Source organism: Plectropomus leopardus, chromosome 11, assembly GCF_026936395.1.
Source record: "Plectropomus leopardus strain MGB_pleo_1.0 chromosome 11, ASM2693639v1, whole genome shotgun sequence".
NCBI classification, from domain to species: Eukaryota; Metazoa; Chordata; class Actinopteri; order Perciformes; family Serranidae; genus Plectropomus; species Plectropomus leopardus.
In genome coordinates, this window is record NC_142186.1 from 19224750 (window position 1) to 19238123 (window position 13374).

Genomic DNA, 13374 nt, shown 5'->3' on the forward strand with positions numbered 1-13374 from the left:
TTTTTGACCACTTTTTCAACATGCTAAATTATGACTTTTTTCGCGGTTTTTGGCCTTTGTTTCCACTTTGTATTCTATAATGCTTCTTTATAAACTATAATATGTTGTTTTTAGTCATTTTTGGTACATGTCAAAATTTGACATTTTTGCCATACTATAGTATGCGATTTTGGGCCACTTTTTCAACATGCTAAATTATGACTTTTTTTTTAGTTTTTTGGCCTTTTTTTCCACTTTGTATACTATAATGCTTCTTTATAAGCTATAATATGTTATTTTTAGTCATTTTTGGGACATGTCAAAATTTGACATTTTTGCCATGCTATAGTATGCGATTTTTGACCATTTTTTCAACATGCTGAATTATGATGTTCTTGGCCTTTTTTGGCCTTTGTTTCCACGTTGTATACTATAACGCGTCCCTACAAGTCATAATATGTTGTTTTTAGCCATTTTTGGGACATGTCAAAACATGACATTTTTGCCATACTATAGTATGCGATTTTTGCGCATTTTTTTTTCAACATGCTGAATTATGATGTTTTTGGCCTTTTTTGGCCTTGGTTTCAACTTTGTATACTATAACGCGTACCTACGAGCTATAATATGTTGTTTTTAGTCATTTTTGGGACATGTCAAAATTTGACATTTTTGCCATGCTATAGCATGCGATTTTTGACCAATTTTTCAACATGTTAAATTATGATGTTCTTGGCCTTTTTTGGGCTTGGTTTCCACTTTGTATAGTATAACGCATCCCTACAAGTCATAATATGTTGTTTTTAGCCATTTTTGGGACATGTCAAAACATGACATTTTTGCCATACTATAGTATGCGATTTTTGCGCAATTTTTCAACATGCTAAATGATGATGTTTTTGGTCTTTTTTGGCCTTCGTTTCCACGTTGTATACTATAACGCGTACCTACGAGCTATAATATGTTGTTTTTAGTCATTTTTGGGACATGTCAAAATTTGACATTTTTGCCATACTATAGTATGCGATTTTTGACCATTTTTTCAACGTGCTAAATTATGACTTTTTTTTAGCGTTTTTTGGCCTTTGTTTCCACTTTGTATACTATAATGCTTCTTTATAAGCTATAATATGTTGTTTTTAGTCATTTTTGGGACATGTCAAAATTTGACATTTTTGCCATACTATAGCATGCGATTTTTGACCAATTTTTCAACATTCTTAACTATGATGTTTTTGGTCTTTTTTGGCCTTTGTTTCCACGTTGTATAGTATAACGCGTACCTACGAGCTATAATATGTTGTTTTTAGTCATTTTTGGGACATGTCAAAATTTGACATTTTTGCCATACTATAGTATACGATTTTTGACCATTTTTTCAACATGCTAAATTCTGACTTTTTTAGCGTTTTTTGGCCTTTGTTTCCACGTTGTATACTGTAATGCATCTTTATAAGCTATAATATGTTGTTTTTAGTCATTTTTGGGACATGTCAAAATTTGACATTTTTGCCATGCTATAGTATGCGATTTTTGACCACTTTTTCAACATGCTAAATTATGACGTTTTTGGCCTTTTTTGGCCTTGGTTTCCACTTTGCATACTATAACACGTACCTAAGAGCTATAATATGTTGTTTTTAGTCATTTTTGGGACATGTCAAAATTTGACATTTTTGCCATACTATAGTATGCGATTTTTGACCATTTTTTCAACGTGCTAAATTATGACTTTTTTAGCGTTTTTTGGCCTTTTTTTCCACGTTGTATACTGTAATGCATCTTTATAAGCTATAATATGTTGTTTTTAGCCATTTTTGGGACATGTCAAAATTTGACATTTTTGCCATACTATAGCATGCGATTTTTGACCAATTTTTCAACATGCTAAATGATGATGTTTTTGGTCTTTTTTGGCCTTCGTTTCCACGTTGTATAGTATAACGCGTACCTACGAGCTATAATATGTTGTTTTTAGTCATTTTTGGGACATGTCAAAACTTGACATTTTTGCCATACTATAGTATACGATTTTTGACCATTTTTTCAACATGCTAAATTCTGACTTTTTTAGCGTTTTTTGGCCTTTGTTTCCATGTTGTATACTGTAATGCATCTTCATAAGCTATAATATGTTGTTTTTAGTCATTTTTGGGACATGTCAAAATTTGAAATTTTTGCCATGCTATAGTATGCGATTTTTGACCACTTTTTCAACATGCTAAATTATGACGTTTTTGGCCTTTTTTGGCCTTGGTTTCCACTTTGCATACTATAACACGTACCTAAGAGCTATAATATGTTGTTTTTAGTCATTTTTGGGACATGTCAAAACCATTTTTTCAACGTGCTAAATTATGACTTTTTTAGCGTTTTTTGGCCTTTGTTTCCACGTTGTATACTGTAATGCATCTTTATAAGCTATAATATGTTGTTTTTAGTCATTTTTGGGACATGTCAAAATTTGAAATTTTTGCCATACTATAGTATACGATTTTTGACCATTTTTTCAACATGCTAAATGATGATGTTTTTGGCATTTTTTGGCCTTTGTTTCCACTTTGTATACTATGACGCCTCTCTCCAAGCTATAATACGTCATTTTCAGGCAGTTTTGGGACATGTCAAAATTTGACATTTTTGCCATACTATAGTATGCGATTTTGTGCCACTTTTTCCAACATGCTAAATGATGACGTTTTTGGCCCTTTTTGGCCTTTGTTTCCACTTTGTATACTATAATACATCCCCACAAGCCATAATATGTTGTTTCTAGCCATTTTTTGGGACATGTCAAAATTTGACATTTTTGCCATACTATAGTATGCGAATTTGGGCCACTTTTTCAACATGCTAAATTGTGACTTTTTTAGCGTTTTTTGGCCTTTGTTTCCACTTTGTATACTATGACACATCTCAACAAGGAATAATAGGTCATTTTCAGCCATTTTTGGTACATGTCAAAATTTGACATTTTTGTCATAGTATAGTATGCGATTTTTGGCTGTTTTTTTAAACATGCTAAATGATGACATTTTTTGCGTTTTTTGGCCTTTGTTTCCACTTTGTATAGTATAACGCGTCCCTACAAGCCATAATATGTTGATATTAGCCATTTTTGGGACATGTCAAAATTTGACATTTTTGCCATACTATAGTATGTAATTTTTGACCATTTTTTCGACATGCTGAACAATGACGTTTTTGGCGTTTTTTGGCCTTTGTTTCCACTTTGTATACTATGATGTGTCACAAAAAGTTATGATATGTTGCTTTTCGCCATTTTTTGGACATGGCAAAATTTGACATTTTTGCCATAATATAATATGCAATTTTTCGCAATTTTTTCAATATACTAAATAATAACGTTTTTGTCCTTGTTTGGCCCATGTTTCCACTTTGTATACTATGACCTTTTCCTGCTATTTTGGACGACAAACTATAGTATGACATTTTCATGGTATGTTGGACGACATACTTATATCATACTTATACATATTTTGGATTACATACATACAAAAATTTATAGTACAGTATGTTATTCGAAATATGACAAAAAGTCATGCTATAGTATGTTGTATAGTCGTATAGAAGTGACACTAGTGATAGTATAATATGGTGTCTAACAAAGCATTGAAAACTCATGCTATCGTATGTTGTCCAAAATCAGGCAAAAAAAGGTAATACAATAGTATGAATTTTGTCACAATTTGAGAAAAATGTACTATAGTATGTCGTCCAAAATATGATAAAAAAGTCATACTATAGCATGATGTCGGAATTATGAGGAAAAAGGTCATTGTATAGTACTGTGTGTCAAACAAAATATGAAAAAAAAGATCGTATTATAGTATGATGTCTGAAATATGATAAAAAGTCATAGTTTAGTTTGTTGACAAGATTATGACACTAGTATAGGTCATACTATACCATGTTGTCTAAAAATGACGAAAACGTCATATTAGAGTATGTCGTCAAAAATATGGTAAAAAAGTCATACTATAATATGTCATCCAAAATGTGACAAAAAGTCATACTATAGTATGTAATCTGAAATATGAAAAAAGTCATTCTATAGTATGTCTTAAAAAATCCTGCAAAAAAGTCATACTTTAGTATGTCTTCTAAAATCAGGCAAAAAAGTCATATGTCATCCAAAATTTAGGCAAAAAATTCATACTACAGTTTGTTGTTCCGAAATATGACAAAAAAGTCATACTATAATGTGTTGTCCAAAATATGACAAAAAAAGTCACGTTATAGTATGTCATCCCAAACATGAGAAAAAAAGTCACAGTATAGTATGTCAAAAATGAAACAAATGCCATAGTATAGTTTGTTGTCTGAAATATGACAAAAAAGTCATACTACAGTATGTTGTCCAAAATAAGGCAAAAACAGTCATATGGTATGATGTTCAAAATATGACCAAAAAAATCGCACTTATAGTATGTCGTCCAAAATCAGGTTAAAAAAAAAAAATCATACTATAGTATGTTGACCAAAATTTGTCAAAAAAGTCAAATCTTATGTCGTCCAAGTATTAGAAAAAGGTTATACTATGGGGTGTTGTCTAAAATATAACAAAAAGTCATAGTATAGTATGTTGTCCAAAATAGCATAAGACAGTCATAATACAGTATGTTGTTCAAAAAAACATTTAAAAAGTTATAGTACAGTATATTTTTCAAAGCAGCACAAAAAGTCATAGTGTTGTATTTCATCTAAAACAGCATACAGTACGTGCATATACAGTACAGTATAGTAAGTACATTTTTTTTTTTCATTTAAACCCCATAATATAACATGTCATGTCATAAAAAGGTGATAGTACATTACATTTCCCCGCTCTCCCTGTCTCCTCAGTCGGATGATGAGGAGTTCAGGTGACTACGTAAATGTAGGAATTTGACCACAGATGGTCGCAGCAGGGATAGACACAGCAGTTAAATAGTAGAGACAGATGTTCGAAAATGTAATGTAATGAGAGAATAAACACAAAACATTGACATATTACTTCTATGTTTTTTAATTTTTTCAGGAAGCTTTATGTGCAGAAAACACACACCTACTACACAAAAGTGAACAATTCTTTAGAGCTTACCCTGAACGCCTCAAAGGAGACTTTCAAGGGATCCGAGCTCCCCTGAGCTCCCCCGTAATTCGTACTATGCATACACAAATACACAGACTCTCTCGCTGGATACGCTCACCGGCCAACAACGTGAGAAACGTTTGCACCTCCTCGAGCGTCCACGGCGTGATCTTTCCGTTTGGCATTTTGGGAAGTGTGAAATGATACAAAACTGCAGCTGCTGCAATAGCTTTGCTGTTTGCATGCCGCTCATTGATGACGCAGTGACGATTCTCTCTGACCAATCAGTGGTCTGCTGTGTTTCACGTCACCTTTTAGTACCTTATAGTGCCCGGCTTTCTTTGGAGCCCCAGGAGAGCAGGTACCAAAAAAAGGTGGTACCGGGTATCAGGTATTTTTTTCCAAATGGAAAACCAAAAAAGGCGAGTAGAATAGAGTTGAGAAGAGCCGGCGTCATGTAGTGGAAACGCGCCTTAATACATCTTAAAAAGTGCATTAATGGTTCAAAGTAGAGGAGTTATGAGCAGGAGCCCCTGTCCATGAATGGATATATGCTTACTCCTCCGTGGTTATGTGGTCGGGGAGGTGTAGTTTGGATGGAAAAAAAAAAGTTCCTGCAAAACACATCTTACAAAAAGGTTTGTGCATTGCATAACTGAGTCATGATTTTTAGAAAGAGACATTGCTGTTGAGTTTTTCAATTTTTTTTTCTTTTCTTTTTTTTTTGCTGTTTTGACCATCACAAGCTGACTGCCATTTGGTTCCATTACATTGGAGAGAAGACAGAAATCTTGACAAATGATATCCCCAACACTTGGTACACTCACACTAAAACATCAAGATTTATCAATAACACAAGCATCAATCTTGGTTGACCATCTTGTAGGAGATATTTTTCCCCCCTGTCATTGCCACAAGAGGTCACTGTCCTATCTTACAAGTCTCCTTCACAGTCTGCTGTGCTGCTCCTCCAATGAACAGGCTCATTTCTACTCTGCACCACCTGGGGGAGCAAAAATCCTCCATCTGAGGGGTAGACTCAATGTTGAGACTAATTAGTCTTATTTGTTGAGACTGACAAGAAAATATGTTGAATACTATAGTTATATGTTAGTCTGCCCATAGGTACATAGATTGAAAACATTTTCAAAACATGTTGAATGAGAGCATTTTAATTTAAATGAAATGGTAGTATAAATTCTTAGTATTTTTTGCTCAACATATATATTTTTCTAATGATATTATGTTTCTGTACTCATCGCAATATATATATATATGTGTGTGTGCGTTTATATAAAGGTCTGTTGTATAAGCCTAAGCTTTCGTTTCCTCCCTTGAGAGATTTTTAAAAAAATATTTTTTTAAACTTCCTGGATTTTATGCAGTTTTATTTGTTACTAACCTTACAGAGGTTTAGTGACTTAAATATACTGACTGTCAGTTACCTACTAAACAGCAAAAGATGGGTACGAATAATCAAACAACACTTTATTCTGATAAAGCTTCACACTTGATACAAAATACAAAAATGACACTAAGTTCATTTAAGATTCAGGGTGCCATTGATGTCCTGACCACTTTGTTCTGCCTGCTTCTGCACGATACGTTAACAGCAGATAAGCAAGTGACAACATTAAACACTGTTAAATGTCATACAGTACGTGCAGTAATGTACACAGTCTCAAACTGTCTACATTGTGTTTTTGATATGGACAGTTTATCTTTACAGCTAGTTTTTGAAGTCTTATCAACTGCCAAAATCCAAAGTAACAGGCACTAAAACTCTGAAGTAGCAGGGCAGGGCTTCTGCTGTGGAGATCTTTTTCTTCAAAGATAAAATTCTAAAGTCAATCTATCGGACAATAATAAGTTAGTTATTTGTTGACTCACTTTTTTAAACTTGGTGGGTGGGGCTTCACTGTAAACCAGTCCAAACAATTGCTTTAGTTGTTCATCAACTCTGATATCTAATATATCAATTACTCATTTATATACATAAACAACGGAAACATTAAGCTCTAATAAAATAATGCCAGTGTAAACAAGCTTCAGTATCACGCAACGGCCAAATATTGCACATACATTCATAAATATAGACATCGACTGTGTGCCTTTGTGTTTATGCATGTGGCTGCATCGATAAGTGTGTGTGTCTGTGTGTGTTAAATCTGTATACAGCCCAGTTAGAAGAAATCTAGGATAAATTAAATTTCATAACTGAATAAAAGGAAGACACGAGAGATGCCTAACACACACACACACACACACACACACACACACACACACACACACGCACACACACGCACACATATGTTTAGTACCTACACACACACACAAACACACACACACACACACACTCTCACACTCACAAAAGCACTTGTGCATAGATCTCAAGTCTCTCTGTGCCTCACTCACACAGACACACAATAATGTTCAGAAACATTTGAAGGATTGTCTTCACAACAAAGTCCATTCTATCTTCAGCTCTGTTAATTCATCACACTAGATACATTAAAACAATGGACGTGTGTGTGTTTGTGTGTGTGTGTGTGTGTGTGTGTGATTGAGCCTGTTAAGTGTTAGTGTTTTGGTCCCAACCTGTCTAGTTTGAACCCCGTTCTTTGGTCCCAGTCTGTATGGCGCTGCAGTCTTCATTCAGTTTCATTCGAGGCAGAAGACCTCCAGCCAAAGAATGTAGGATCCAACGAATTCAGATCTCAGATCTGATTTAAGTTACTCAGAAGGTGCATATCCCCCTCAAACTGCAGTCCTCCAATCAGGAGCTGTCATGTATCGGTTTAGGCATCCCCTGTTTGATCGGACGTCAGCTGCTCCTGGTCCGAGACGTCATCGTCAGCTGGCGGCCGCGCCCGGTCAAAGAAACCGCACTGAGGGGATCACATTAACCCATAAGTGTAATACTAAATAATCAGACTCCCACAAGGAATGCTGGGTAATGTATGTATATACCTTCCACATAGCTAATGTTAGCATGGCCAGCACCAGCAGCCCCAGCAGTATGGCCAGGATGATGACCCAGAGTGGAACAGCAAACGACACATCAGGTGTCCCCCACAACACCAAGGTCCCCATCTGCAGGACACAGAGAGAGAGAGACAGGTGTTTTATAAGTGCTGATTGTTGTCCTCAAACTCATCTGTCACTGCTGGTGTCTTACCGAGGTGGTGTGTTGCGGCAGGGTGGGGGATTGGATGCGGTAAGGCATGGCTATGACCGTGAAGGACACAGTAGAGTTGAGGATGTAGGGGTCATTACGCCGCTGAAAACAAATACAACTGTATTATTTACATATATATGTTTATTTTAATCACATATTTACTTTAATTTTGTTGGTTTGTAGGACATTTAGTCTGAACACTGAACTTAAGATTTAAAGCAAACATGGCCAAGAAATCCAACAAGAAGTGCTTGACAACACTGTAATTTTATTAAAATGTATATATATTTTTTGTCCTTTTTTTGTTGTGGTGTATTTTTAAGTTGAGGGGAGGTACGATTCTGTGTTCGTTAGTTTTTGTTTTTACCTCTTTTTACACTTTTTTTTTTAATTTTCTAGATTTGAGTTCAGTTCAGAAAACTTCATTGGCCCCAGAAGGACAACTCATTTACAGCTTTACCCAATCCATACCATACCTACAACATTCAAAAACTAAAAAAACTCACAGGTGAGGCAAATATATAACCGAGACACAGATCATCATAGGCTACATAGATCGACACATTTGTTATAGTTCCATATGAATAACAACAGTCTCTTTATGCAGTCTTGCGCACACAAAACAATAAAATAAAATAAAAACTTGAACATCTACAATTTCATGACAACTGGGCAAATCTACCGAAGAAGATCACATGATATGATCAAAAGCTCGAGAACTGCTACTAAATGGACCTTATCGTGAGAAGGCTTTTGCAACTACTCTTTCAAAGGTAAAGTATTTGGAAAAATAATCAACAAAAAAATCAAAGATGACAGGTGAAGACACTGACCTGCAGGAAAGTGTGCGCCCAGAGTCTCGAGCGGATCTTGACCACAGCACTGTGCCCACGATCTAACCGGCCAACAATACACATGATCCTCAGACAGGAGATATTGGTGCAGTTCTGCAGAGAAAGCAGAGAGACATTACTCAACTCTCAATCACTAATGAACATTTGGCTCAGTTTCTTTAGAGCATGCATTTGAGACTCACCAAAGTTTTACCGCTATAAGTCTCAGTGGCAGTGACGGCTCGTTTGTGGCGGTGGGAAGGAGCGCTGGTGTTCCTCAAGAAACCCAATAATTCAGGTGTGTCCTGGAGAGAGGAAATCTAAGAGAGAAAAGGCAAGACAGTTGCCAACATTTTGACCATTTTACCTTTTGTGTTTTAGCGCTCAGAAAATGACAAATCTGAAAAAATAAGATTACCTTCTACAGCATGTGTTTGGTTGTTTAAAGGACAGTTATTAGTTCAGACATACTGATTATCACACATTGATTGTTTTGCTTGGTCTGTGGTTAGAGCTGGGCAATTAATCGAAAATGAATCATAACCGACATCATTTCGGTTTTTCCGTTTAAAAAAAATAATTCTGTTAAAACATTCAACCCCCCATGACAGTCATTTTGACCATTTTCACATTTACATGTCATATAACTAGTAGGTATGGAATTCTGCCCCTTCTAGAGTTAATACTTTCCCCACTGTGCGTTCATGTACTGTCCTCTTAAAAACACAGTACTGCTTGTGTAATCACATGACTCCGCTCATCCAGTCTGCAACATGGAGGAGAACTCAAACACCGAACCAAGTGAGCAAATCAAGCAGCTTGTACCAAAGAAATATGCTGTGTCTGTTGAGAATATTTATATGGCAAACCTTGTCAGTAAACTATGAGGGCAAAAAAACAACAACAACAAAAATTATTCATTATCGCAATCGAGGTAAAATGTTCAGTTTATCGTGATATTGTTTGGGGTCATATTGCCCAGCCCTATCTGTGGTGCACATGGGCTCTAATGCAGCCCAGACAGCCAGGACAGAAGGAGATGGTGCTGGTAAGATTTTCAAATTTTTTTGTAATGTAATAAAATAACACAAAATCACCAGCTGTGGAAACGTGTGACATTTAGCGATTTGATCAAAAGGTGTTTTGTTGAGAGAGATTTAAATAGATTGTATTTCCTGATAGCAGCTCATACACTTAAGCTGACACCAACAAAAGACAGACAGCAGACATCCAATGGGACTGAATGACCTGAGTCACTGCTCACAGAAAGATAACAGCTAGATATTTTACTTATTTCTTCACTGCAAGTCTGGCTTTGTACAGAGGCCTGTGAGAGCAAAAATATTTTATAAATCCAACAAGATGAGCAGGACGTGACTTGCTTATTCCTCTAAACTATTTTTTGGAAGTCTAGCCTAGCAACAACAGTTGTACCCTGTCCTTCCTGCAGCTCAGTGGAGAGCGGCTGCAGAAACAGACCACAGGGGACAAAAACTGTATTTTGGCAAATGCTTCGAGGTGTGTAAATGTATTACTGTAAAATAAATGTTTTACTAAAAGTCATCTTGCTCCAGTGTCTCACCCTACAGAGCACCTGGGTGGCATAAAGGAAAACACAACGGCTTGCCAACACAGGGGAGAACTGTGTTCATTTCCCAGTAACAATGGCGCCTCCAGTTAGACTGCTCCAAATGGCAGCGGTGTAAAGTGGGAAACTGGTGTGGGATAATTTTACAACAGTGGCATCTACTGGTCAGTCAGGTGAGCTCAAACTGTTTATTTTACATGTACACAAAGACTATATTGATTATGATAAGAAAAAACGCCACAAATGTTGATCTGATTGGTCTAAAGTCTTATAATCTGGTACAGACATACTTACATGCAAAAGTATTCTAAGGACTTACTTTTCTAGTAGGTAACGCTGTCACATAAATCCAGCAATCCTCAAATCCTCTCTAGCAGCAAGGCAACCCAGAGTGCACAAAAGACGCCTCTTGATGCTTCATACTGCCAATCCTCTGCTTGTTGGTCATAACCTCAGTGAGCTCATGTCTTGCCACAAGTCTGTTAGTTTATATGGATGTTGGCCCACTCCAATGGTTGCAATGGCAATGGTACACATAAAAATGGCCACTGCTCTAACTATTGGTGCTACATTGAAATGAACTACAATTTCCTTTTTACACTCATTTTAGTTCTATGGACTAAACGGATATCTTAAAAATTCTTTGTCTAAGCAACAATAATGAACCCAACAGTATTCAGTTTAAGGCTAAAATAGATAACCTACTCTTACTACTACTATTGGCCGAAACTGTCACTATATCCTGACAATAATATGAGACAGATAATCTGTGGAAAAATCATCTTCTTCTGGCTCCTCATAGTGCTTCTGATGTCATTTGCAAGAATCTGTTGCGCCTGAACAAAAACACTGAATCAGAGCCAGGAGGAGTATGCTCTCACTCAGTCAATATCTTCAACATGCAGCTTCAGAGGGGGCTTTGCAAACATGATGGCTGACAAACAAGCACTAGCAAAGAAAATACTGCCCGCCACTCATTTGCCAACAACAATGTACTCAGCAAAGACAAGTAAACAGAAGACAACCATCTGTCTGTCTTCTTCTGTTAATAGTGGATTCTTATAAATGCGATTAGAAGCACTTGGAGGAGGCAGATTATCCTTCTCATGTAATAACAGTCAGGATGTAGTGACAGTTTCAACAAATATGACAGCGTTATTTTTAAAAAGTTACCTACTGTAGCTTAAGATAGCATCAAGCTGCATGCATGTACACTCTTAATACATTCCTCACTGACAGGTAAAAGACGTGTCTGCTGACAGAGTGTGTATCAAGCAATCCAGTCTACCCAGAAGGATTGACAGTGACAAGTACACAAGGAGCTCATTAGAAATTGGAAAGGATCAAATCAGACAGCAAATGGGGAAAAAAAATCTGACCTTTTACCACATGCAGTGTATCTGACTCATTTTGTTTTCATATATGATTACAGCTCATAGCGTTTCACTTTTTGACATAATTATGCACTTTTTTGAAAATCATAGCATGTTTTCTTTTTGAATTACTTTACAGATGATATCATAGATTTTGGAAACTATACCAGCTCTAATTTCTGCTAATAAGCGTAATACTCTGTCCCCCATCATTTTGAGCCAACTGGCAAAGAGCATGGAAAGCAGCCAACAACAATGGGTACAATCATGTTCAAAATGAGCAGGTTTTAAATAATAGAGAAATGGACAGATGAATAACCTGCTTGCAAAATAATAAATAAAAGTCAAAAATTGTAGTGGTCTGATAGAATGCAGTAGTTAGAAATACTATAAAGCATATTTATTCTCACTGCAGGCAATGTGTCCATATTTATATATCTGGGTCTTGTAATGAGTTTTTGATGTCTGCATGCACAAGCGTTTATAAGTTTATATATAACGTTGTGTTACCTGAAGGCCAAGCGGATTGAGGCTGGTGTTTGTCCGGCAGCTAATTGGGCCGTCAGTTTGAATCTCCATGGCATACAGCAGGTTCTCGTCACGGAAACGTGAGGGCCAGCCGACCTGGAGCTCAGCCTCACGAATACTGCTGGGACCAGAGTTATGGAGCTTGAGATGGAGAGTGGGAACAGAAAAAAAAATCAGAGAATTGTCAGTGCTGTGCTTATTAGTAGGCCTCAAGTGACTGAGGCTATAATTAGGTTATCATAACTGTGAGATGATGACACAGGCCACCTGTGTTTCAGTAAAGATAATACTAATGCAGCCTTTGGTCAATGGGGATTGAAATACAAGACAAGTAAAACCTACAGCATCACCTGGCACACAATCCACATCAAAATTAGGATAAATGAATTATGAGCTTAAATGAACCATCAATTCAATAAATCCTCATGTTTTACCCCGACCTGTATTCTTTCTTTCACTACACACACATGCACACACACGGTCATTAACACTGAAGCAAGTCATGCAAACAGGACATGATCCTGGAGCTGCAGGGCAGGAATTCTGCAAGAGCAAAAAAACTCTGTCCTCTCTAACTAGAAGCAGCTGCCAACTGGGAAAAGTACCGCAAATGAAAATCATTATCAGCTGCAGGACAGGCCAGACGCGGCTGCACTCGGGTTCAATGAAGCAGCCGTCCCTTTAAAACAAAAGGAAATCATATGTACAACGCACGGAGGCAGACATGCACATACCTCTATTGTAAACTGTCGCCAGTCTGTCTGCCATCCGCCCTCCCTCCTCCAATCTATCTGTTTGTC

At 36.7% G+C, this 13374-nt stretch overlaps 1 protein-coding gene across 1 annotated transcript in view; it reads right to left on the minus strand.

The window, feature by feature from the left end:
- Positions 1-4992: 4992 nt before the first annotated feature.
- itga8 (integrin, alpha 8) overlaps positions 4993-13374 on the minus strand; it is a 51754-nt gene continuing 43372 nt past the window's right edge. The window contains exons 25-30 of the mRNA XM_042490489.2: positions 12557-12715; positions 9289-9405; positions 9086-9199; positions 8253-8354; positions 8045-8167; positions 4993-7962 (exon numbers count right to left, since the gene is read on the minus strand). Of these exons, the coding sequence (XP_042346423.2) occupies positions 7873-7962; positions 8045-8167; positions 8253-8354; positions 9086-9199; positions 9289-9405; positions 12557-12715 (705 nt within the window). The 3' untranslated portion in view covers positions 4993-7872. The remainder of the gene's footprint in view (positions 7963-8044; positions 8168-8252; positions 8355-9085; positions 9200-9288; positions 9406-12556; positions 12716-13374) is intronic.